This window comes from Electrona antarctica, assembly GCF_951216825.1.
Source record: "Electrona antarctica genome assembly, chromosome: 4".
In the NCBI taxonomy this organism is placed as follows: Eukaryota; Metazoa; Chordata; class Actinopteri; order Myctophiformes; family Myctophidae; genus Electrona; species Electrona antarctica.
In genome coordinates, this window is record NC_136809.1 from 18,392,485 (window position 1) to 18,418,277 (window position 25,793).

Consider the following 25,793-nt stretch of genomic DNA (forward strand, 5'->3'; position numbering starts at 1 on the left):
GGCACACTGCCAGACTGGATTACCAGCCAAGGTGCCTGGACCGCTGAGCCACGGCCCATGAGCACACTGCCAGACTGGATTACCAGCCAAGGTGCCTGGACCGCTGAGCCACGGCCCATGAGGCATTATATTACATTTTAATTTGGGGCGGCCATAGCTGAGTGCATGGTTCTCAAACTTTTCATTTCAAGAACTCCCAAATTAGTGTTTGACCGCAGACCCTCCTCTGAAAATATTTGGTGCCAGGGACCCCATACAAGATTTGTGCCGTTTAAAATGTCTAAAAAATTTAAGATTTTTTGAAAATGCAATGTCTTGTGAGCTTGTAGAATATTTTCAAATAGCCAATTTGGGGTTAGAGTGGTTAAACAGATCTTTATGCCATATTAACAACACATTTTGCTTCATCTTCCAACCTGTAGAATATGGTGCACCAACTTTGGTTCCCAGTTCAGGGCAAGAAAATGAAGTATTTTTTTGTTCCAGTTCTGTACCAACTTTTATGGTTCTGAACCAATTCATTTTCAGTGGAAACAAGTCTGAACTGGTTCAATATTAAGCATGAAAAAAGACCCCGGTGGAAAAGGGGCCTTGTCCCTGAGCAGGACATTTAACCCCCTAACTGCCAGGGGGCATGTTTTACTTTACTTGAGTATTTCCAATTCCAAGTAGCCTACTTTTACTTCTACTCCACTACATCTCACAGGTAAATAGTGTACCTCTACTCCACTACAATTATTATTACAAAACATACATTAACCACTTCAGCCATATATATATACATTTAGGCCCATTTGAAAATAGACAATCTACATTAAATGGGACATTCTGTACAATAGTAGTATAATTTTACTTTTACTCAAGTACATTTTGAATTCTTGGCTTTTACTTGTAACAGAGTAGGCTATTTCTACATTGCAGTATTGATACTTTTATTTAAGTAAACATCGGAGTACTTTTTCCACCACTGGTGGTGATGAAGTAGGACATTAATTGATGGGGGAAAACATCAACAGAAAACTAAATCTGGAGATATGAGGTTTCTGCCCGACAGCAACGACAATGTGAAGCAGTGAGCTGAAAGGCTTGATGTGATAATAATGTCCTTTGCATGTTGTAACAGGAGTTGTTGTGGTTCCATTAAAACTCTTCCTACATAACTTGGAGAGAGATAACAAGAAAGCCCCCAAAAAGTATGAAATGTAGAATTTCACTCAGCCAAACTAGCTAGTGTGCTTTTAGTGTGGCTTTTACACGCTCATGTGTCTACAGTAGGTAGGCCAACAACTGCACTCATCGATGTCATTAACCAAACTCAGCTGTCATTTTATATTTCAACTTTTTTTCAGAAAACTCTTAGAAGTGAGAACAGTGGTTCGCAAAATAGCAGATGTACAAAATGTACAAGCTTGTATACATCAGCATTTTTAAGTGTTTAAAACATTTTTTAACACAGATGGTGGTTCGCGGCCAAATAGACTACATATAAACGTGGAACTATAAAGGCGTTTGTGGAATCAGCCTCATGTTTAAAACGATGGAATTGCTGCCACTGCTATGAAAGACATATACATGACAAACTTTATAAACATGATCAACTGTTGTGATTTAACAAACTGTGAGTCATCATCTCTGACCGCATGCAAGATGAAACCTGACTAGTCAATTTGACGATTAAATTTGACTAGTCACATTTGATAAGTCAAATTGTTTGCGTGTGTGCGTGTGTACGTGCGTGTCAACCACAGTAAGATTAAGTGAGTCAGTATACGTGTGACAGAGGCTGAGTACAGTAGAATATAACAGCAGTGACAACACACATTAATGAGGAATGAATCGACATAACGACTACATTGGGGAGAGAGTAATTATTTTGCATTTGAGTATACTTGTAAGCAATAAAGGCTGTCTGTAGGGGCGGACTTTAGTTACGGGCAGAGACGTGCTGGCCATTGGGAAATTCGGGACAACTCCCGAACGGAACCTAGAGGGCCTCCGCAACTCCACTTCCCGGGGCTGAATTATGGGCCCACCATGTCTCTGGTTACGGGCCTTTGGATATAGCTTGTTTTGACCAAAAACGCAATCTGGGAATAGAATCCGAGATAAATGTAATTTTCTACATCTGATAACGTTGAGGCGGATGGAGGCAGAGTTTACACTTCCGGTTCATTTTCGGTTGTATTAGTCACCTAGCAACCTACAGTAGTATCATTCATACCGCCAAAAAATGCTGAATAAACGCACATGCACGCCCACACGTCTGTGCTCCAGCGCCTATTGACTTACAAATTAAGCAATGGACGCCATCAAGGCCCGGCAAAATACATTTTTGTCGACAAAATCAACTGTAGATATAATACACTCTAAAATCTTATATTTAGTCAACTAAAACTAAACTAAAACTTGTCAGATAACTAAAATATGACAAAAACTAAATTCATCTTTATTCAAAAGACTATACTAAAACTACATAAACCTGCTTTAGGCAGGTTTCTAAACTGTCCGCAGTCCACAATCTGAGACAGAGGTAGCAGACAGGTATGGTGCCATCTTAAAATCAGCATTTGTGAGGACCAGTGATATGAATGATGATATGAATGATACTAATGATATGATATGATAAGGTTGAACATGGCTGAAGTGTTCCTTTCAGTGTACTTACTTTTTTGCCCCCCCCCCCCCCAGTGTTTTTTTCTCTGAAATGACATCCCTGTTTTGTGTCATCGTGTCGCCTCCACTCTCTCTCTCTCTCTCTCTCTCTCTCTCTCTCTCTCTCTCTCTCTCTCTCTCTCTCTCTCTCTCTCTCTCTCTCTCTCTCTCTCTCTCTCTCTCTCTCTCTCTCTCTCTCCCCGGTGGCACTTGGGGGCTTTCATTATGCAGAGTCGGATGTGGTATATGTGGTACTCTACTCTACTTAGCCTCTACAACATACACTTACAAGCACTGACTCACTTATCCTTACTTATCCTCGCTGTGGCCGACACACACACACACACACACACACACACACACACACACACACACACACACACACACACACACACACACACACACACACACACACACACACACACACACACACACACACACACACACACACACACAGAGACGCGTGCACACATACTTTATCAAACTTGCAGCTGTGGCCATCTCCATTATTCACAAGGTAAGACGCGCTGCAAATGTCAACGCTCTGATTGCTGCTTATGTGCAAGCACTCACGCACGCACACACACACACACACGCACACACACACTTGAGTGCACAAACACACAGGGGTTTGAATGGTGGTACGTAACTGATAGCTACAGATGACCTTTAGTCCATGGTGGCGGGAGAAGTGCTCAACCACATAACGACCTGCCGGAGGTCAGCACCAACTGAGGAGATGAAGACGACCAACACGCATGCCACGTGCACACACAGACATCATGCAGGGGTAAAAAAGGGCCCCTACCATTTTTACCAGTAAAAAAAAGTTTAAAAAAAAATAGTAGTTGTGGAAGAAGAACTTTTTAATCGATTTGTGACCCATACAAATTCATCCGTGACCCACAAATGGGTCCCGACCCACTGTTTGGGGAACCAGTGCAGTAGATCAGGGGTGCCCACAGTTTTTGGACTTTCAAAATGACCAGCTCAACCCACCAAAAATTAAGATCTCATTGCTGAAACTAGTTTAAAAATGTATACGTGAGGGGCTTTGGAATAGCAGTGCTGTCGTTATAAGACAAACACACTTGGAATGGGAATAGAGGGGGAAATGGAATTCTTATTTTTTTTATTTTTTATTTTTATAAAACTTCTTAATGCTACTGACATTTGTGGGCAACCTTCTTGAAAACGTATATTGCATTTCTGGTTTGAGCTGACAGGCCTGTTTTTCATGTCAATCAAGTCACCTTAATTCAAGTGGCAGATTTCAAAAATATTTTTATATTTTATATCTATTTTTATATCTTATTTAAATTATATTTTCAGGGCCATGTCAAGTGGTCTACCTGCATGGCCTTTGTGATGTACTCAACCTTTTGGGCACCCCTGCTCTAGACACTGCACTCTCTCTCTGGTCGTCCTCAGACAAGCCCTCCATCGTCACTTCCAGTCATCCCGGTTTGCCATACATCTGGCCAGCTCGTTGGTGCTTTGCACTCCTGCGTCTTTCTTGAGTATATCCACATATGTTAATGTGGAACGTCCTCTTGCCCATGTGTTGGTTCCCACAGCACTACTTTGCTGGCTGGCAGTTCTTGATGTCTTAGCACTAGCAGTGTCCTGCTAGTCTCATTCTCCTGGCTGCTACTTTCTGGCTCACCCTTGGTATTCCCTCATACAGGGTATTTTTGGTAACATGTACGCTCTTGCTGATGTTATGTACTGCACACAACATTCTGGTGTAGCACCCATCTAGAGACTTCTGCAGGGTTGGCTTCAGGATACAGCATTCGCTGCCGTATATAGAACAGATTCCACCGTTGCATAGAAGAAGCTGAATTTGATTTGTCAGGGGAGATTGGAGTTCCATACACTGGTGTGCCTTCCTCACTTTCCTGCTCGGTTGAGTTGACCCATGAGCCCAGCCCAGGTACTTGAAGTCCTTGACTTCCTTCAGCACAGTTCCTCCTGTCTGAGATGTTATAGGTGATAACCTCAGTTTTCTTGGTATTTAACCTGAGGCCCACCTTGGCACACTCGGACTCCACTCTGGTCAGGAGTTACTGTGCTTGCTGCACGTTGTCAGAGAGTAGGCTGATGTCGTCCGCACAGCCACGCACAGCTTTGCTGTAATGTCAACATCATGTATGCTGATGCCATGACGGTGAGCGGCCGGATTGAGAACAATGTCTGGCTACACAGGGAAGTGGTGACGTCACTGGCACGTCACGTTGCAGTGGAGAGGGTCAGCAATTTAAAGTTCCTCGGTGTACACATCGAGGAGGAGCTCAAGTGGGACACACACACCACGCATGTGAGGAAAAAGGCTCAGTAGCAACTGTACAGGTTCCGTCAAAGCTCACCGTATCAAGGACACCACCCCAGCCACAATCGGTTCATACTACGACCACAACCAGGCAAAGCGCTCTCCTGGGCTCTCTATGAGACCCCTGTTACTGAACATCACAATATAGAGCTATATTTAACACTGTTACTGAACGAACAAACACTCTATAGCAATGACTGCCATCAAAATATAGAGCTTTAACACTGTTACTAAACAAACACTATTCTAGCAATGACTGCCATCAAAATAGAGCTATTTAACACTGTTACTGAACAAACACTCTATAGTCTATAGCAATGACTGCTATCACAATATAGAGATATGTAACACTGTTACTGAACAAACACACTACAACAATGATTACTATCAGTAAATTAAACATCTACTGATGCACAAACTTGGACACATAATCAGTGTTGTAACCTGGAATCGTTGGGTGTTTCTGGGTCTTACAACAGACATCCTCCTCCAGGCGACCCGGCCAAGGCTGATCAGACACCCCACTGTCTCTTGCGAGACTGAGACACAGTCAATAGGGAAGATGGCTGATGAGATGTTGGCGACGCTAAGAGGCTCCAGGCACTGTAGGTGTCTGGGCCTGGCTCCTGCTTCGTCAGACCACAAGTACAGAATCCTTTGGTGCGTTGCGTCGTCATTGCAGCTGAACAGCACACATCTCAGCCTCGGCACAATATGAGGACGACTTTAAACCCTTCTTGCAGGTTTTACTGCAGTCTGTAGCTTTGGTTCCTCCTCAGGGAGGAAGTGGTGGTTTGGGCTGCCAACCCTCAACACCCCAGTCCCAGATTGCCGTCTCTCCGGCCGTCCTCTGTCTCACCAGATCACAATAGAGCTCCAACAAAAAAAAAGAAAGAAAAGAAAAAGAAACCTATACCTGTATATAAACACTAGAGATGTCCCGATACTGTATCGGTCCTTATTTGTCATATCAGGTCATATCGGTATCGGCAAATATGCCAGTCTAACCACCGTTCTGACACATGGGGTAAGGGTTTGACACAATGGCAGGTAATGTGGAGTTTGCTTTTGAGAGATATATAGCTAGATAGCTACTGTATAAACACAACACGAGATCACAACACTGGTATCGGTATTCAGTATTGGTAACGGCTAACAGAAATTGTGGTATCAGGATCGGATCGGGAACAAAAAAAGTGTATCAGGACATCCCCATTAAACACGTATCCCTTTATCTCTGTATATAAACACATGCATCCCTTTTAATCAAATTGATCACTGATGCTTTACAATCCTTTTCTTTCAGTGTGTATAGTGAACGTGGCTCATTCCCCTGACAATAATGCTTTTTGTCTGGTGCGATGAATAGAAAATGTTGCCGTGGCCATTAGACAGTGTTGTATATTCTCCCTGTACGGCTGTAAAATACGGTTTAAATATTCTGTGTGTAATGCTGTACGGCCGGCCTAAATGGCTCTGTGATGGCTTTAGTGTTTGGCACGCATGAGAAAGCCATGGACCGGTAACTTATAAAGCATTTAGTGCTGTGCACTGGGGTGTAAAGTACTCACACTGACGATACTGATGCTACTCAAAACCCAATGCACCGCACACACCTAAAACCACACCTAAAACTCTCTTGCATACACGCCCATGTGTACGCACACACACGTCAATCGAGCAACCCACATAATTGTGGAAACATTTCGTGTCTCATCCATGTGTCACTTATAAGCCTTTTTTTACTCAATGCACTGCTCAGTCAGTCAATAAAACCTTAAATCAAATAAAAATATTGAGATTTCTGCCTGGTAAAGCATATCAAGTGCGTGCGTGCGTGCGTGCGTGCGTGCGTGCGTGCGTGCGTGCGTGCGTGCGTGCGTGCACGTGTGTGTGATGTGTGTGTCGTGTGTGTGTTGTGTGTGTGTTGTGTGCGTGTGTGTGTGTGCGCGCACGTGTGTGTGCGTGTGCGTGTGTGTGTGTGTGTGTGCGTGCCCGTACCTGTGTTGTAATGTTTGGTACAGTATCTCATATCTAATTCGTCCTTTAGGAGGAATTGGGGGAGGGTCAGCCCCTCGGCCACTTGGACTGGTCCATTCTCCTGCCACTCAAAGATCAGGTCATTCATGGTGTAACCAACTGCACAAAAAAAGAAGAAAACATGACATTTAGTTACTGCAGTGATTATCTCTTTTTCTTCTTTCTTCTTATTAGGGAATTCAATGTGAGGGTACAAAGGTGCAGGTGCAGATGTGTATATCCCTCTTTTTTACAGATTTACTACAGATTAAAGTAGACAGTTGGTCGTTACTTAGATTAACTTTGTTTTGTTTTAACTATGTATGGTCCCGTTAATATTTTTTAAATTATGCATCAGGCTATTTGGTAGGCTATTATCTATTGTTTCCTGTGTTCTGAGGTGGAATAGAATAAAGTTTACCTTCAGAAAAAGGTCACGTCACGTCACGTCACGTCAACACCATTAGCTCAGAAAAGGGGGCGGGGAAAGGCTGTGAGATAGGCCTATTGAGAGACTGATCACTGAAGACTGCCAGCTGATGTGGGGAATTGGCCATCATCACAGATTGGTTGGCTCTGATGACACCTGCAGTGGCTTGGGTGGTGGCCACACCCAGTCTACTATAAAGCTCATTCACAAACAAGTCTGATCAGAGGACTGTCAGCTTCAGGGCAGCAGGGAATCGGTCCTCCTGTCCTCTCACCCCAACCCAAACCTGTGACCATCCGGTCTTTGAGCACATTTGGAAGAGACTCATTTAGTAACCTGCCTCAGTCTGCAAGTCTTGAGAAGGACAGTTCTTTATTTGTGCTTTTGATTTCTGTCATTTGATTTGTGTTTCTAGTTGGGTTTTGTTAGGTAACTTAGGTGTGTGTTTACTGTTTATTGTATATTTTTGCCATTATTACACATTTGGTCTGTAAATAAATACATTCAGTTTTATTCCAATTGTCTTTTTGCATTTTATGTTGCCCCATAACCCTAGACTAGGGGGCGTAACAACCTAATAGGAAAAGAAAGGAGAAAGACAGGGAATAAAAGGAAAGGAAATATGTCTGGGGGCGACTGTGGCTCAAGAGGTAGAGCAGGTCGTCCAATGATCCATGGGTCGGCGGTTCGAATCCCGGCTCCTCCTGTCTACATGTCGAAGTGTCCTTGGGCAAGACACTGAACCCCAAATTGCTCCCGATGTGCTGGTTGGTACCTTGCATGGCTTCCGCCGCAATCGGTGTATGAATGTGTGTGTGAATGGGTGAATGTAATGCACAATCTATGTAAAGCGCCTTGGATAAAGGCGCTATATAAATGCACCATTTACCATTTTTACCATGTCTGTGTGTGTGTGTGTGTGTGTGTGTGTGTGTGTGTGTGTGTGTGTGTGTGTGTGTGTGTGTGTGTGTGTGTGTGTGTGTGTGTGTGATAACCACATTGGTTATTTAATAACTACGTTATTTCCAATCTGTTCTATACTAAATGTATTTCCCATATAGCGATACTGGAAAGAAGTCTAAATTCTATTTTAAGAGACTGTAATCAGCCTGAAGAAGGTCAGTAGACCGAAAGCTTGCTAAATAAAATGTATTGTGCGCAGATCTGAGTGTGCGGAGCTTCCCTTTATTTTTCTCAAGAGACTTGTAATCACAAACTGAAAGAAAGAGTGAACATAATGCTTTCAACTGTGTGCATTAATTTGAATATTGTGGTCACCATCACCATCTTATATGGTAATAATATGATTCAATAATGATAATAATATGACATTAATCATGCCAATGATACAAATAGTTAGTAGTAAAATATGCCTTGAATATAAGTTGCTATAGTGAACATAATAACAATTGCTCAATTAAAAATGGAGGAATGACCTCCCAGAAGCACCAGCCTGTGCGTGCGTGCGTGCGTGCGTGCGTGCGTGCGCCCGTGTGTGCGCCCATGTGTGTGTGTGTGTGTGTGTGTGTGTGTTGCCCCCTCAGGGCCAGGCTACACTCTTGCATAGCACAATGGATGCATTAGTCATGACCCCTCAACAGTAATTAGCAAGATGCCGTGTCTTGAAATAGATCAAGTTATTTCCGGGTTTGCTCGTCGTGTCAAAGCACATGTAGCAATGTTGACTCTGTCTTCACTATGCCGAGAACACTGAACGCACAGTGATCCATGGAGAGTAAACCCTATATAACGTTTTTTAGTTTACTTGAGTATGCATTTTTCTGGATACCTATATGACTTTCAGTATACATTTCAAAGACATCAGTTAGAAGGTCCGGTGTTCGATTCCCGCTGGGGACGCTGTGGGTGCTGGGGCCGTGTTCTCTCTGTCATCAGTGCTCATATACCTGAGGTGGGTTTGGCAAAAGGGCCTTTCTGTGTGGAGGTTGCATGTTCTCCCCGTGTCCCCTATAGGGTAGGTATACATTCACAAAAAACAAGCAGTGATCCTGGTCTCTACACTGCCTCCCCCTAGTTAGCCAGGGTGCCTGATGGAGGGGAAAGGAACTGGTTGGAATAATGTGTTCCTTCCACGCGCTACGTCCAACCGGGGAAACTCCCCCATGGCAGGTGACAAGAAGCTGCCTGCTCACTCCTCATGCATTGAAGCATGAGCTAACTTTGAGGCTCCCCCCCAGGTTGGCAGAGGGAGAGTATGCACCAGGGATTACAGCTTAGGCAAATGGGTTACAAAATCGTGGGATAAAAATTTAGGGAAAAATCTAAGACATTTTTTATTTATTTTGACTTGGAAAAAGTACATTATGAATTAACCATTTGAGCCCGATTTCAAATACTCCCATATTAAAATTGCCTAGCGGGTGGCTGGACGCATACATGTGGACCTGCGAGGCGCACCGTTGCTCCAATCCACATCAAACATAGCACCAAGGGGTCTGCCATCAGAATAGTCACAACATGGACCACGTGTGGATGTGTGTGTGTGTGTGTGTGTGTGTGTGTGTGTGTGCGTGCGTGCGTGCGTGCGTGCGTGCGTGCGTACGTGCGTGCGTGCGTGCGTGCGTACTTACAGCTCTCCAGTTGCATAATGCAGGTCTGTACATCCATGGGAAAGTTCTTGAGATCCATGGGACACGACAGAGTCAGTGTTAGTCTGACAGACAGACAGACAGACAGACAGACAGACAGACAGACAGACAGACAGACAGACAGACAGACAGACAGACAGACAGACAGACAGACAGCGAGAACAAGGAAGAATGAGGCTGAGCCAATGATCGAGTGACAGAGAGACAGTCCGTAGGACAGCAATATTTGTCTTTGAAACATAATGGAGTGATGAAGCATCCCAAAATACAAACAAAGTGTGGATACAAAAATATATATATAATTTAAGCACAATACTAATTTAACCCAACACTGCTCCAAAATCTCACCTGATGGAGTACAGAACATTTCCGTTCTTGAATATCCGGAGCAGCTTGTTGTCCGTGGTGACCTCGTGGAAGTGGGCTCCCTTCTCGTTGGCGAAGAACAAGTCGGGCTTCCAGATGGAGTCCAGCATGGACGGGTCCAGGTCCAGAGAGTCGTCCGGGTACTCCGTGTAGGCCAACCGAGGATCGTTCCACTGCTGGCGGAGGAAGATGTTAACGCGGTAGTCCTGGGGAGAGAGAGGGGCAAGAGAGAGAATCAAGAATAGGCCTAATCACAATTATTTTAGATAATCGCAATTATTTTTTGCATAATATTTAAGTTATTTGTTTTTCAGACGGGGTCAGCAGCCAAATACAATTTGGGGGTCCTTGGCATGAAAACGTTTGAGAGAACTGATTCAGAAGCCATTTAGAATCGGCCTCCAGTCTAAGTGGGTTAAGTAAAGTGAATGAAACAGAGAAGGACAGTTATTGAGTTTGCAGTGAATGGAATGCAGTTGATGATGTCACTTCTTCTCAGCTGCATGGTTGTGTTGTCAGATGTGAGAGGGGAAGCCAGATGGTCTGAGAGGAAGGGTGCTAATCCTGATGTGACATATAAACTCTCTCTCTCTCTCTCTCTCTCTCTCTTTCTTTCTCTCTTTCACCTTTCATCCTCTCTCTGTCTCTCACGCTCTATTTGTCCTTGTTCTCTATGCGTTCCATCAGCCCCTCCTCTCCAACACACAACCTAGACCAGAACTGCAACACAATGTACATACAGCAGGCTGAGATGGATGCATCAGTCTGAGCCTGAGGGGGCATTGTCAAACTGGGGAAGTGGTTCTCAAAGTGGTCATCCCTATGTTCCACATGTAGCCCAGTGGTTATTTCATGCCCTTAGCCCTTGTATTGTAATACATAGTACAAGTCATTCTAAAACAGTTGACTAAGTTAAAAATGTATGCCTTTAATAAAAAGTTGTCTGTTATAAATAGATCTCTAAATAAATTGGTTTTAGTACAGGACTTATGTGTAAAACGATGCATGCCGTTCATAGCAGTTAAAGGGTAAAATGCATAGGAGAGACTGTGGAAAAACCCCAATAACGAGGTGCAATGTTAAACAGGTGTGTTCCAGGGTTACTGGGCCTCATGCGCCAACCGTTCTTAAGAAGTTCTTAAGAGGAAATTTGTTCTTAGACCCACTTAGGAAGTTTTTAAGAAGGTTTTGGGATCCCTCAATCTTTTCTTAGCTGTGATTTGTTCGTAGGTAAGAACAGAATCTACGCACACTGTGGAGCACTCTTAGGGTGCCTTTTTCGTTCTTAAGTGCAATCTGAAAACATAAAGGGAAAACAGCGCCATCTGCATGATGCTCAAAGTTTGGTCTGAGGACCTCAAGGGGTCCTTGAGGAAGTTCCAGGCAGTCCACAGCAAAATATGGAATATTTTACCACTTTAATCCCATTTTATACTTTGAAAATAGCCAATATACAAGCTCACAAACGCGTCCCATTACTGCCCATTTTGAGCTTGTAGATCGGCTATTTTCAAAACATTTTGATAAATCTTCAAAACATTACCCTAGCAGAAAAAAAATTCATATGGGGGTCTGCAGAATGCATGTCAATTTGGGGGTCCTTGACATGAAAATGTTTGAGAACCTGGTTTAGAGTTCACAACCCAACCCAAACAAACGCACCATACCCACCACATAACCCCCCCCCCCCCCCCCCCCCCCCAGTTGACTATTGTGAGATAAATAATAAAATACATTCATGAATATTGAAAATATTAAAATATTGAAATATTGAAAATGTGAAAACTTCTGTTCACTTCAGTACCTCCACAGTATTATTGATTTTTAATGTTTGGAGTCTGGTGTTCCACCATATTTAGACTTTAGTTTAGGTATTCTTGACTTCACTCAACTTTATTTCTATGTGTGAGGTCCTGTGAGCTGCAATCACACACAGGTGTGACTGCAGGCAAGGCCATGGAGTCATGCAAAACCACACCCACCTGGGTGAACACAGGTAGGAAAGTGAATTACCAATGCCTTATATGGGATTGGTGGGGCGGTTCCCTATGGTAATTAGGATGCTAATTAGGATATGTGGGGCGTCTACCTATGATAATTTGAATGAACTGGCACACCCCTTCAAGTTACGAGGATTTGGATTCATCATCATAAGAACATGCTTACGAACAATTCTGCCTACTTAAGAACGTTTCATGAATCTGACTGGACTTCTCTTAGGAATTCACTTAGGAAGAAATGTAAGAGGAAAAGTTAGGAACTTATTGGCGCATGAGGCCCAATGAGTTTAGTGAGCAAAGAGTAAATGAGACAGTTAACCAGGTACTGGAGTTCTTCATTCTGATTGGTGTGTGATCAAGTGATGTGTTCTGATTGGGGGTTTCTCAATTAGGTGAAATGGGGAGGAGAGAGAATATTGAGTGAGTGGAACTTTACTGAACAGATTCACCAGAGTATGACCTGACACAGGTTGACATGACACAGAAGTGAAGTGGAAGTGTTCTGATAGTTCGGTGCACAGTGCACAGTGCATGATTCTTGTGTCTGTTTGTTTGAGTGAGTTATAAGAAGTCTTAAGTGAGTGGTAATGTGACATGTGTTTGGACTGAGTGAAGAAAGCAAGTTAGTTTCTCAACAAGAGGAGACTTTGGCTCATTCTAAGAGACTGTGTTTTGGAGTGTGTTCCTGACGAGGATTCGACGTTCCTGCAGTCTGCTCGGCTTCATCACATCTCACCATCTCACGAACTGTTCAACAGATCTGACAAAGAACTGTGAGTAGGACTTTTGCTGTTGCTCAAGTCATCAACAAGGACGGAGGATCAAATCATCATCGCCCCACCATCACCACGATCAGGCCTGCAACTTTTGGTTTGTGTGTGTGCGCGTGTGTATGAGTGTGGGCCCACTGTGTGTTTAATGTATTAGGGTTTTGTATTTTGTCTCGCTATTTAGGAATAGGATTCTGATTTTGGTCATGTAAATGTAAAAGGGAGTTTGTACAGATTTGTCTTACAGTCTTACAGGTTTTGAAGAGTTGCGTTTTTGATATTTTATTTTAAGCCAAGTCAAGAGTGTTTGGTTTTGTGAAGGTAATTAAGGGACTCTACATTAGGTAGAGTTTATTTGGTTTCACTGGTTTAAAGGCTAGAGCCTAATTGGTTATATTACAAGGCCTACAAGGCCTATTGTTGGTTCATTCTAAAAAGGGTTTACCATTCTTGTATTGTATTGTCTACTGTATTGTATATTTCATGTTTTTATTACTGTCTTAACACTTAAAAAGGGTTAAACAAAGCAAATAACCTATTAACCCTATCAGTAAATCTGATTTACATTTAAAGTGTGGTCTGGTATATTTCTTAAAAATAGGTATACTGAGCTTGTAGATCTGCTAGTTTGCAGTTAAAGTCAAGTTATTCAGCCTTGTGGTTTATTCTATAAATACAGGGTTATACAGAGGTTAAGTTAACAAACTCAAACGCCCCATCATTCCCTTTAAGACGGTACCGGGGTGCTACACACATCGCATCACATTCACTTATACCTTAGGGTTTCTGGGTGTTGTTGTAGTTGATGTAGTCGACTAAAATCTATCAGGTTTAGTTGCAGTGTTGAGAAGTAGAAGGTCTGCACACCACTGAGGTCTTTGCTAGGTCCCTGGCAAAAATATTTTTGTTATAATTATAATAACTAGGCCGGCTGTAGAGCAATGAGTCGGTAACAATGGCGATCCATGCCCCACCCGGTTATGCAGTACAGAATATAGACAATTGTGAAATTGTCAAATATTTGTGCTGGGGGTTGAACGGTGAGTTCAAGTGGGATTTAAAACGGGGCAGAGATTCAGCAAGCCTTATCTCCTCGGGCAAGGCATTCCAAAGTATCGGGGCTCTAAGTGGCACTTTGGTAGCCTGGTTAATAAACCAGACCGAATCAGCCGTTGGCCAAAAAAAATTGCCTACCAGCGGATTACGGTCTGGCGAGGCTCAGTAGCACGCCTCTTTCCTACAACCGAGAACAGGTCGGACCAATCGGGACACGGTATGCAATATGGGCGGGCTTTGGTACAGTGACGTTCAATGCTTGAGACTTTTGACTGACAGTAGCTCTGACCAATTGCGTCAAAGAGAAAATGTTTGAACCCGCCCCCCGGGAAATGAAATCCAAGTGGAGCCAGCCCAGACTAATATACCGCGACAGTGTTGTGTGATATTAGTCTGGCTTATTAGCCAGGCTAGCACTTTGGAGTGTTCAGCAGTGCTTTGTCCGAAGCTCTAAGTTTGCGGGGTGGCATGTGAGGGTCAAGTAAATCCAAAATGTAGGAAGATGCGAGAACAGATGTGGTAACATTTTAAACTCAATTCAAAAATAAATGGGCAAGTGTGAGGAAGCTAGAATGGGTGTTGTTTAATGTGATATAGGGTTCTGCAACCAAAATGCATAACTATCATAAAAGACAATTCAATATCCGACCTGGCAGTCTGTGACTGTGCTGGACAGATGTGCAGAACTCATAAGCCATTAGCTGATAGAAATGTGTGTGCTCTGTACTCAGAACGAGTCATACATGCAACCGACATATTGAGACGCGATGGTGGGTGACAGGTTGAGAGTAGGTTGTCAGAACAAAACAAAAACAGCTGTCCTGACATCTGCTCACCTCACATCTGGAGCACGCGTCTCTCTGCCTCTGTTTGACTCTTGTCTCTTTTGGCTCCGTTTGAAGAGCTGAGCAGACGCTGTTGAGCTCATTTCATGGTGTTGTTCATGGGCTTGTTTCCATCAGTGTTAAATTTGGCGACTAAAACTATGACAAAAAGCGTCTGTCGACTACCTTTTATTCACTGGCGAATAGTAAATAAAAACGAAATGAAATTTAAGCTATGATGACTAAAACTAAGACCAAATATACTGACAATTTCGTCAACAAAAAACTAGACAAAAATGTTAGGGAGGGATGGAGAAGAGATCTAGTAGAACTAAAAGACAAGTCATGGTTGCATGCTAAAAATAGCAAAATATAGACTATTCGGCTATTTTCAGCATGCAACTGCTGTCAAAATCAGCATATAATTTCCATATTTTACGCTACGTCTGGGTTTCTAACCTCATTCGGGCTACAGTTGTGTGTGTATGTGCTACACTCCCTCTGCAAACCTGGTGAGAGCAACGGCCTGACCTCATGCTTCCTTCAATGTAAGATGAGTCCAAGCCGCTTCTTTTCACCTGACAGGGGGGGGGAGGGTTACCCCAGTAGCGAGTGGAAGGAACACGTTATTCCAACCAGTTCCTTTCCCTCTCCATCAGCATCAGGCGCCCCAGTTGGTCAGGGGGAGGCAGTATAGAGACCAGGATTACTGTATGTTTTTGTGAGGGTCCCTACCGTAGGAGACACGGTGAGAACATGCAAACTCCACACAGAAAGGCCCTTTTGCCAAACCCACCTATAGGTATATGGGCACTGAGGAGAGAACACACTCCCAGCGCCCACAGCATCCCCAGTGGGAATCCAACCCACCTTCTTGCTGTGAGGCGACAGCGCCACTGATTGCACCACTGTGCCCCCACAGTCTTCGCGACACTGATTCCGATATAACTTGTGCATTGGTCGATACTACTACTACTACTCGCCTGCAATTGGTCCAGAATGCGATATCTGATTAGAGAGAGAGAGAGAGAGAGAGAGAGAGAGAGGCAGGGGGAGAGGGGAGTTGCACCACTCAGTTCACACAGGTGTGATTTTTACTTAAGTAAAGACATTTAGCACAGTCACACACAGAGTGAGTGGACCGACACAGTGCCATCGTATAATGAGCATTGGTGAGGATCAGTTATATGATGAAAAAAGTTCTGCTTTGAGTAAAGGTAGCACTACGACAACATTGGAATACTCCTGGTCCTGCTGCTTTCGGCTCAGCCGCACAGAATATTAAATAATACATAATCGTAATGTACTAATTCAATGAAAACTACTATGTTTGAGTGGACATGATCTGTTCTAGAAACGCTGACATGCAACACTGTTCAAAAAAATGAAAAACTTCCACTCAGGCCTGTCACAATTACTACTTAGTTAAGTCTAAGTTAAGTATAAGTTAGCTATTTTGTTTTGTTCTTCAATACTTTCAATACAAAAGTTTAGGCAAAAGCTAAGCCTTGCTTAGACTCTTTCTTTGAAATTAATAGTCTGATGTTTTCTTTTTTCTTCTATTTTTTTGGGGGAAGGGGGGATGAATGTCTGACAATATACTTTGTTTTGTTTCAAACCTGAGTTATGTTTAAAAAGGATGGGCAATATAAGCCTCGGCTTCAGCCTATACCTTTTCTGTGCCACTAGTAATAATGGATTTAAATGCATCTCTGTGTGTATGTATATGTGCTCCTTTTATTGGACCGAAATAAAAATATTACTTACTTCATCGCCCATGACCGCAAATAGTTGAGATAATCACAATGATCTTGCACACTGAGCAGTTGAGACGAATAACAGTCTAAGTCCATAATTTATTCTGACCCCTCCCTGAAACGGCCTATATAGCTGTCCTGAAACCTAATCCATAATTTATACATTATGGATAATTAGTGTGGACTTAGACTGTTATTCGTCTCAACTGCTTGCATAATTTGGCTCAAAGAAGGGGTTAAATGTGTCCTCCCTCTATGCCACAACAATGTGGAACACCCGACCAACAGTACTGTAAATCCTTACTCTCCTTTAAAACAGTTGAGTTGAGTTGACTGGACTGTTGCCATACCCCTGAACAGTGTTTGTGTCAGGTTTGGAGCAGATTTGAGCAAGAGTGTGCCTGTCGGAGCCCCTAACATGGCCCCTGGGGAGCCACATATTTTGTAATAATAATCTAAATCTAAAATGTAACTACTGACAAAAATAGTTGTCATGGAGTAAAATGTATTTGCCTCTGAGAAGTAAATAATATAAAAATGGAATTACTCAAATAAAATAAAAGTACTCAAAATTATTCTGTCTTAATTGTACTAGTCACAATGTTGTTCTACACTTTAAGTTCATGTAAATAAATGATAATAATAAAATAAAAACAGAATCCTGCTTCCTTAGCTGGACCTGGTGTACTTCCAGCCATCGTCCGTCCGTGGGGAAAATATCAAATATGGATTTGGGACAAACACAAAATTGTACCCGCTGGGGAATGGTAGAGGATGCATGTTTTATCTCATTTATTCCACTTGGAAAATGTTAACTAAGCTTGCATGTCAGCGGGGTGTATCACTGGCACTGACAAACTGCATTTGGGCTGCTCTGTACTAGCCCTGCTACACAGCAGTGCAGGGCTGACATTTGGGGCCTCAGGGGGGGCGGTAAGTAAGTACCACCCCTCTTTTCTGTTAACTTATGTGCATATTTTCTGTAACTCTAATAACATTTTTGGCAGATTAATCTGATTTTGGATCAACGCTGAGTCACAGTGCATCTCAATCCATGCCCGTCCATTTGATATCTCTTGACATGCACATCTCTGTCAGGTGGAAACCTCACATGTCCAATAGCAATACTGTTACTGTTCACGATTCAAATTAAAGACAGTAAGCCTGACAGCGACAATGTGTTTTCTTGTCTGCAACCATACATTCAGGGCGCTAAATTGAGCCACCCCTTACCCCTTATCCATGAACTTATTTGCCATTTTTTACTATTTTGAAAAACACTTTAAAATAGTTCAACTAGCCAATCTACATGTTGTGAACTTGTAGATCAGCTATTTTAACTATTTTAAAAGGGTTTTCAAAATAGTAAGACATGGCAAATAAGTTTAGGGATAAGGGGTAAGGGGTGGTGCAAGATATAGCCATTAGGGTATTAACCACTTTCAACCTGTCATCCCTATTTCTGGGCATTATAAACAAACATGTCCAGGCTTCAGACGTGCCTCCTGCAGTCAGACATGTTTTGGGTCTGAGAGGAAATGGTGTCTGTGGCTCAAACAAATAATGGACCTTGATATGAAAAAGGTTGAAAACCACTGCACTACCACCTATTATTTGCTATTTTGGAAATGGGGCAATGTAGTTTTTTTCCACTCTCTATATACATTTTTTTTCTTCTGAAGTGACGCTTCTTGCTGCTACTGTACACCAAACATGTCTGGCCCGGGGACAGGTCGCGGCACATGGTGGGGATATTTGTACATGTCATTCGGCTTCCTTCCTAAAATGTATTATTCATGGCCTGCTATATAGTCATGTGAAATTCATACATTGACGTTTCTGAGTGTTTTGAATTTCATCTGGGGAGATAGGCTATTTCTCAATAGGATTTGGTAAGGATTTCCTATCCTTTCCTATCCTCATTCTTGAGATGTGACCACAACCAATTTCCTGCAAGGATATTTAATGTCAGAAATAGAACAGAAAAGACATTAGCCCTGAGGGACTCCCGGTCAACCATCATGGTTCAAGTCGTTAACTGACATAACATTGTGCCACATAATGGAATGACTATTAGATAGCATTAGATAGTGATAGTAAATACATACCATGGTTGTCTCCGCTATGGACCCAAAGCTGTTGATGAAGATATTACAGGACACATTCACTGGAGGACCTGCCACACACACACACACACACACACACACACACACACACACACACACACACACACACACACACACACACACACACACACACACACACACACACACACACACACACACACAATAAATACACAATGATATTTAGAATATTGTAGGCAATTTTGGCATTTAGCAGATGCTCTTAATCCAGAGAAATTTACAGTAAGCAAGGTAAACACCAGGTGAGGTATAATACATCAAATCCATAGAAATAGTAATCTAGGAATGGATCATAGGTAAACCAAGAACCTATAGTCTAAAGTTCTAAACAGTATGATATCAGAAAATCAATACTCTGTACATTGAAACTATACACACTATATGGATGCCAGGTCAACAAAATAATGAACCTGGCATTTGTCTGTAGACACAACATGATCTACTGGTAGATCTACCTGTTGGGCACCTGCCGTAGAACTACGTTTAATAACATACATCACACCGTCATGATTGGAATAAGTGGGATTTAACGTAACCACTAACTCACCAAGCAGAGTGCACTGATCGCGCACATCCTGCTGCTGTTTTGCTAAATAAATCAAGCCATGCGTCCTCCTTTCACTGTGGTCCGTGACACCACACTTATGAGAAATAGATATCAGTCCCGTGGTCAAAACCTACATTGATCCCTTGTGCTGGCTTGGCACAGCTGGCTTTCAAGGGTCGGGTTATTGTTAAATGGTATACTATAGTAACCAAGTTGGTAGAATTCACTTTCCATTCTCCATGTTATGAAAATATTCCAGCACAGGCAGCGCTCCGAAAGTACCCTCGCATGTATGCGCTCCTACTGTACAGAGCCAGTAAAGCACTGTTTAAATGGCTGAATGATTAAGCATACCTAACTTGTTTTTAAATGCACAATTTGAATTCCTTAATTGTAGCCTACTTTGAAGTATCCTACTGTACCAATTCCAATTCCATATGTCGATGTACCTTTACAATAATAAAAACAATTGTATAGGGCCTATGTATGTATTTTACTGCGACCATAGGTCACAGATTACTATGAAAACCTGCAAAACCTGTCAGTCCATCACGCCTCGTGACACAGCACGCCACCATATATATGGTTGTCAATCCGTCACGCCTTGTGACACGCTCCATATACGGCCGTCTCCATGTATATGAAGATCACGACACTGACCTCATCAAACCCTGGATAGCCATACATGGAGAAGACTGGATCATCACCTAGATCTGCATATATGGAGCCAGCTAGCAACTCTACATCTGACCTCAAACCCTTAGATCTCCATATATGGAGCTGACCTGTTCTGACAAACCATATGTTGATCCCTCCCCACTCGTCCTTCCTCTTCGATGTCTCCCTTTTGACCTATACCTGTCCATTCAAACTCTAGACTGGCCTGCCGCAAAGTTATTAGTGCAGCTGCACATGGCAGCCGGTTCTCAACAGGCCCGTAAATTAAGGCCCGGCCCTACCTGTGCCCTCATCAAACCCTGTACACTGAAGACACTGCCCCCGCTGCCACCCTTAGATCTCCATATATGGAGCTGACCTGTTCTAACAGTCCATATGTTGATCTGACCTCATCAAACCCTGTACACTCAAGACACGGTCCATATATGGCCAGTACAGAATTCATTCCATATGTTCTGACCCCCCGTGCCAAAGCGCCAGTGCTCGCCCAGCAGTCTGCTGCCACCCAGGCGGATGCGTGCACGCATCCATATGGTCAGACAATGCAACCAGACGTGAGCTTAATTTGGCGTGAGGTATACAGTACGTCAAAAGTCAAAATCACGATGCAATAAATTCCGACAATTGCTGCGATTTCGACACCACTTTGATAAATGAGGGCCATGAAGACTCCTGTTACTGAACAAACACACTAATACAGAGCTGAACAATAATCCTATACCTGGATAAATGGCAATACACACACCTTTAAAATCAGGTCTGATTCTGGCATCATATCCAGACGTTCTGCCCATCAGCTTGTCCAGGAAGTCAGATGGGGACCAGGGTACCTGGCGATTCCTGACCGCTAGGTCCAACTCCTTACCCAGTCCATTACTGAGAGAGAGAGAGAGAGAGAGAGAGAGAATTAATTAGCAGTGGGACTACTTTCCGGTGACCAATATAAACACCATCCGCCACAAGAGGGGAGGGGGACAACAGAGTGGAAATAAAAGGGAGCCCTGCATATATTAGCCCAAAATAAAATGGTGAATTCATAATGCATTTTTGTACATTTGGGTCCCACGTACCTATTGTACATTTTTGGTCTCAAGCTGAAAAGGTGTAGGAAGCCCTGCACTATACGTAAATTCAACTCATACTGCATGGCCATCATTTTTGAGTGGTGCAACCACTCCAAGGAACAGCAATGTCCGTGTTCACCTATGTGACACCTATGTGACTCGTGTTAACCTATGTTTGTGTGTGACTCATGTGTGACTCATGAGTACCAGTAGGGGCGCTGTCGTGCCAGAAACAGAGAGAGAGAAATAGTGCTGCACTGTTGCCTGCTAATGAGAGCGAGAGAGAGAGAGAGAGGGGGGGGGGGGGGGGGGGGGGGGTTGTAAGGGGGGGAGTTGCTAGCCTGGTTAATAAACCAGACCGAATCAGCCGTTGGCAAAAAAAAGTTGCCTACCAGCGGATTACGGTCTGGCGAGGCTCAGTAGCACGCCTCTTTCCTACAGCAGAGAACAGGTCGGACCAATCGGGACACGGTATGCAATATAGGCGGGCTTTGGTACAGTGACGTTCAATGCTTGATACTTTTGACTGACAGTAGCTCTGACCAATTGCGTCAAAGAGAAAATGTTCCCCGGGAAATGAAATCCAAGTGGAGCCAGCCCAGACTGATATACCGCGACAGTGTTGTGTGATATTAGTCTGGCTTATTAGCCAGGCTAGGGAGTTGCACCACTCAGTTCACACGGGTGTGATTTTATATTTTGAAAACAAACCGAGCTGCCCTTCTCTTAATTGCCATTCTTAGAGAGCAACATTGCAGCGTTTGAATTATTTATAAGGTACTGTGTAGCAGCAATTAAGCCCCCTTTTTGTATTTATCCTCATCTTTAAAATCTGAAACTACTGGATATCAAACATGCTCACAGACACACACTTTTAATCCACTTATGAACAGTGAAAAAGGAAAGACTGGACTAAAATATTGCAATAATTTATATTTATAAGTATTTTGCATAATGCAGGTGAAGGAGCCCATCGCAGCTCTGAGCATGCACGTTGGGCTGTGGTGGAAAGTAACTAAGTACATTTACTTAATATTTAAGTACAATTTTGAGGTATTTGTACTTTACTTGAGTATTTCCAATTTCCAATACTTTTACTTCTACTCCACTACATCTCAGAGCCAAAATTGATACTTTTACTCCACTACAATTATTTAAAAACTTTAGTTACTAGTTACTTTGGACATTTAATTGATTAGAAAACCAGTCAACCACTTCAACCCTATTAATTTGGCCATTTGAAAATAGGAGATCTACAAGCTCACAATGCATCGCGATGCGACGCATTGTGACGCGAGCATTGTGACGCGAGCAAAAGATTTTGCACACATTTCGAACTTGTGAAACTGGACATTCTGCAATATGAGTACACTTTTAGTACTTTAAGTACATTTTGATGCAGGTACTTTTGTACTTTTACTCAAGTACATTTTTAATCCGGGACTTCTACTTGTAACGGAGTACAAATCTACATTGCAGTATTTATACTTTTACTTGAGTAAAACATGTGAGTACTTTTTCCACCACTGGTGTTGGGTAAGCCAATAATTTGATGACCGTGTCATCAGTCAATATAGGAGACTCTGTAGGACAGTGGTTCCCAAAGTGGGGTCCGGGACCCCTAGGGGTCCTTGAGGGAGTTCCAGGGGGTCCCCAGCTAAATTATAGTTTGGAACCAAATGGACCCATGAGTCTGTAACAAATGGAACCAAATGGATCTAACGGGTCCATTTGTACACTCTCAGAGTTAAATTAACATTGATTTTACAATATTAATTGGAGTCTCTGAGATAGGATTGCCATTAAATGGGGGTTCGTTCGTAGCCTGTTGCATAGCGAACTGGGGGTCCTTGAAATGAAAATGGTTGAAAATCACTGCTAGAGCTGTAAAGATCTTCTCTTATAGAGGTCTTATAAAGGCATATATTTTAAAATGGGCTCCGCAGGCTAATAAGTGTCATTTTGGGGGTCCTTGACATGAAAAGGTTTGGGAACCACTGCTGTAGGAGACTCTTTGAGTCTTATACAAACTACTGACTCAGGAATGCGACAAAAACTGAAGGATCTCCATTAATGTAAGGCTTCATCAGGTGTGTAATTGATAGAAAATAAGTCATTTATTGGGTGAACTACTCCTCTAAAGCCGGCCACGCTTCACTGGGACACGTTGTTTACCGTGTAGATCTGCTGTTTGTCACACAACAGGGTTAAGTGAGACGGAAGCCTCACTTCCGTCTCGCTTAACCCTTAATTCCCATACAGTAGGGAATGTTTCACTGCCTCAATTGGCTACTGTTTGCACGTGTGTGTGTGTGTGTTTGTGTGTGTGTGTGAGTGCGTGCGTGCGTGCGTGCGTGCGTGCGTGCGTGCGTGCGTGCGTGCGTGCGTGTGTTTGTGCATGCGTGTGTCAATGTAAAGGGGTGAGGATGGAACCCACAGATGGAAGAAATAAATGGATCAGTAGTCACAATTCAGTCATAACACACACACGCACGCACACGCACACATGTACATGCACACGCACACACACACACACACACACACACACACACACACACACACACACACACACACACACACACACACACACGTGCAAGCAGTAGTCTTAATTCAGTCATAATGCTGTGTGTATCCTGAGGCTAAGTGCACTACCATAAACTCATCTGTTACATAAGAGACCGACCAAGGCTTGCCACACACGCACGCAGACGCACGCACACGCACGCACGCACGCACGCACGCACGCACGCACGCACGCACGCACGCACGCACGCACGCACGCACGCACGCACACACACACACACACACACACACACACACACACACACACACGCATGCACCTATTTACAGAGATGCCAAGGCCTATACTGTCAAAAGATCATTCTACTGAAAGAGAACATATCTGAAAAGTGATAGAGGAAACACAGCGGGAAAAACACATGTGCATAAACTGTGGCGACAAGAAGATGGAGAACACAGATAGACGGATGGACGAACGGACGGACAGACAGGATTGCCAACCGTTCTTTGAAATAAGGAATCATACCTTAATTGGAAACTATAAAGGACTTATTGAATCGATAAGGCAGCCGCCCTCAAACTTTTGTGGCTCATGGGGCAACCCCTGTAAATTCATCCACAGCACCCCCGAATTACCTTGTCACTTTATAGCACTTTATATTTATGTCATATACGTAAATATGTAAATCTTTCCCCCTCAAGATACAGTATGTCACGAGGAAGACTAAAGAGCTTGTAGATCTGCTGTTTTTGGTGAAGAGATTTTGTGTAGATCAAAAAAGTACAGGTCTGTTTCAGTTAAACAGAATCACCTAATAAAAATATTGGGCGATTGGACAAGTCCAATGCACGATTGCCGATATATTAATCCCATCGCCCAAGCCCATTGTTAACCACGTAAACCCAGAGCTAGACCAGGGGGTCTTCAACAGGGATTCCTGGGAGTTACTATAGTGGGGCCACCACGTCTTTGGCCTGCACCTTTACACGGCAACGGTCTATAGAGAAAATGGCACTGCCAGAGAGACCACTTCCGTTCCACTTCCTATCAGACGGCTGTTTGTTTACATTCACCAATGTAGCGGCTCGCTAATTTTGCATTCCTATGATGAGCGGGGCGAGGGAGCACTTGCTCATCCGAGGAACTCACATATCACCTAGGGCTCTGCACCAATGTAATAAACTTTCATCTGACAGGAGAGAGTTTCCCCGGCCGGTTTTCTCTAGAGCCTGTTGCCGTGTGGCCTTTGGGTGATAAGCATAGCATCCCTATTCTGAGCCCAAGATCTGCAGGCTTGTAAATCGGCAGTTTTCGGCCAAAAAAAGGTTTGGTGTATAGAGGGAAAAGTTACAGAGGTCGTGAGGGTTCGATCTGCAACACAATTTGATACAAAAGATGTCCCGGCTGCATCTCTCTCTCAGATAAGAGGTCCTTGGCCTGAAAAACATTGAAAACCCCTGTTCTAGACATAGTAAACTGGACCTAAGTTGTCTCAGCTTTTGTTTTTCTGTACACCAAATCTCTTTGCCAAAAATAGACGATTTACAAGCTCACCTGCCAGTGAGGGGCCCCCACTGTTAGGGCGTATAGATCCTTCATCCTACTCGTCTTGCCCAGCGCTCCCTGCTGACAGATGCCACCCCAGCCAGTAATGACCAATATCACCCTCGCCGCCTGCATAACTTCCTTTCCCTTGTTCAATAGTCTGTGACTGCATGACTATCAAGAAAGTTAATTGCCAAAACGGTTGCAGACCCCTACTGTAGTAGATAAAGTATAGGCAATTGACAGACGGACGGACGGACGGACAGACTTGACCCAGTGAGAAAGCATCCGCTGTAACCATTATTTTATACTTTGGTTATTCAAAAATAGCATACATAGCATGTACAAATTGTACATGTATCTTATATACAATTGAAAAGGTGTCCCCAGGAAGGTGTCCCCAGGACAGGAACAAAAGGCACCAGCTACTACGTCACTGACACGCTGCAACACGCTGCAACACACACTGCAACAACACA

The 25,793-nt window shown here is 43.3% G+C and overlaps 1 protein-coding gene across 1 annotated transcript in view; it reads right to left on the bottom strand.

Moving 5' to 3' along the window:
• Nucleotides 1–25,449, bottom strand: part of LOC306921208 (glycine receptor subunit alphaZ1-like) — a gene marked incomplete at its 5' end in the record, with an annotated part of 49,293 nt that extends 23,844 nt beyond the window's left edge. The window contains 6 exons of the mRNA XM_079498319.1: nt 6,986–7,123; nt 10,025–10,107; nt 10,391–10,614; nt 18,924–18,991; nt 20,930–21,068; nt 25,324–25,449. Coding sequence (XP_079354445.1) covers nt 6,986–7,123; nt 10,025–10,107; nt 10,391–10,614; nt 18,924–18,991; nt 20,930–21,068; nt 25,324–25,449 — 778 coding nt within the window. The remainder of the gene's footprint in view (nt 1–6,985; nt 7,124–10,024; nt 10,108–10,390; nt 10,615–18,923; nt 18,992–20,929; nt 21,069–25,323) is intronic.
• Nucleotides 25,450–25,793: the final 344 nt, after the last annotated feature.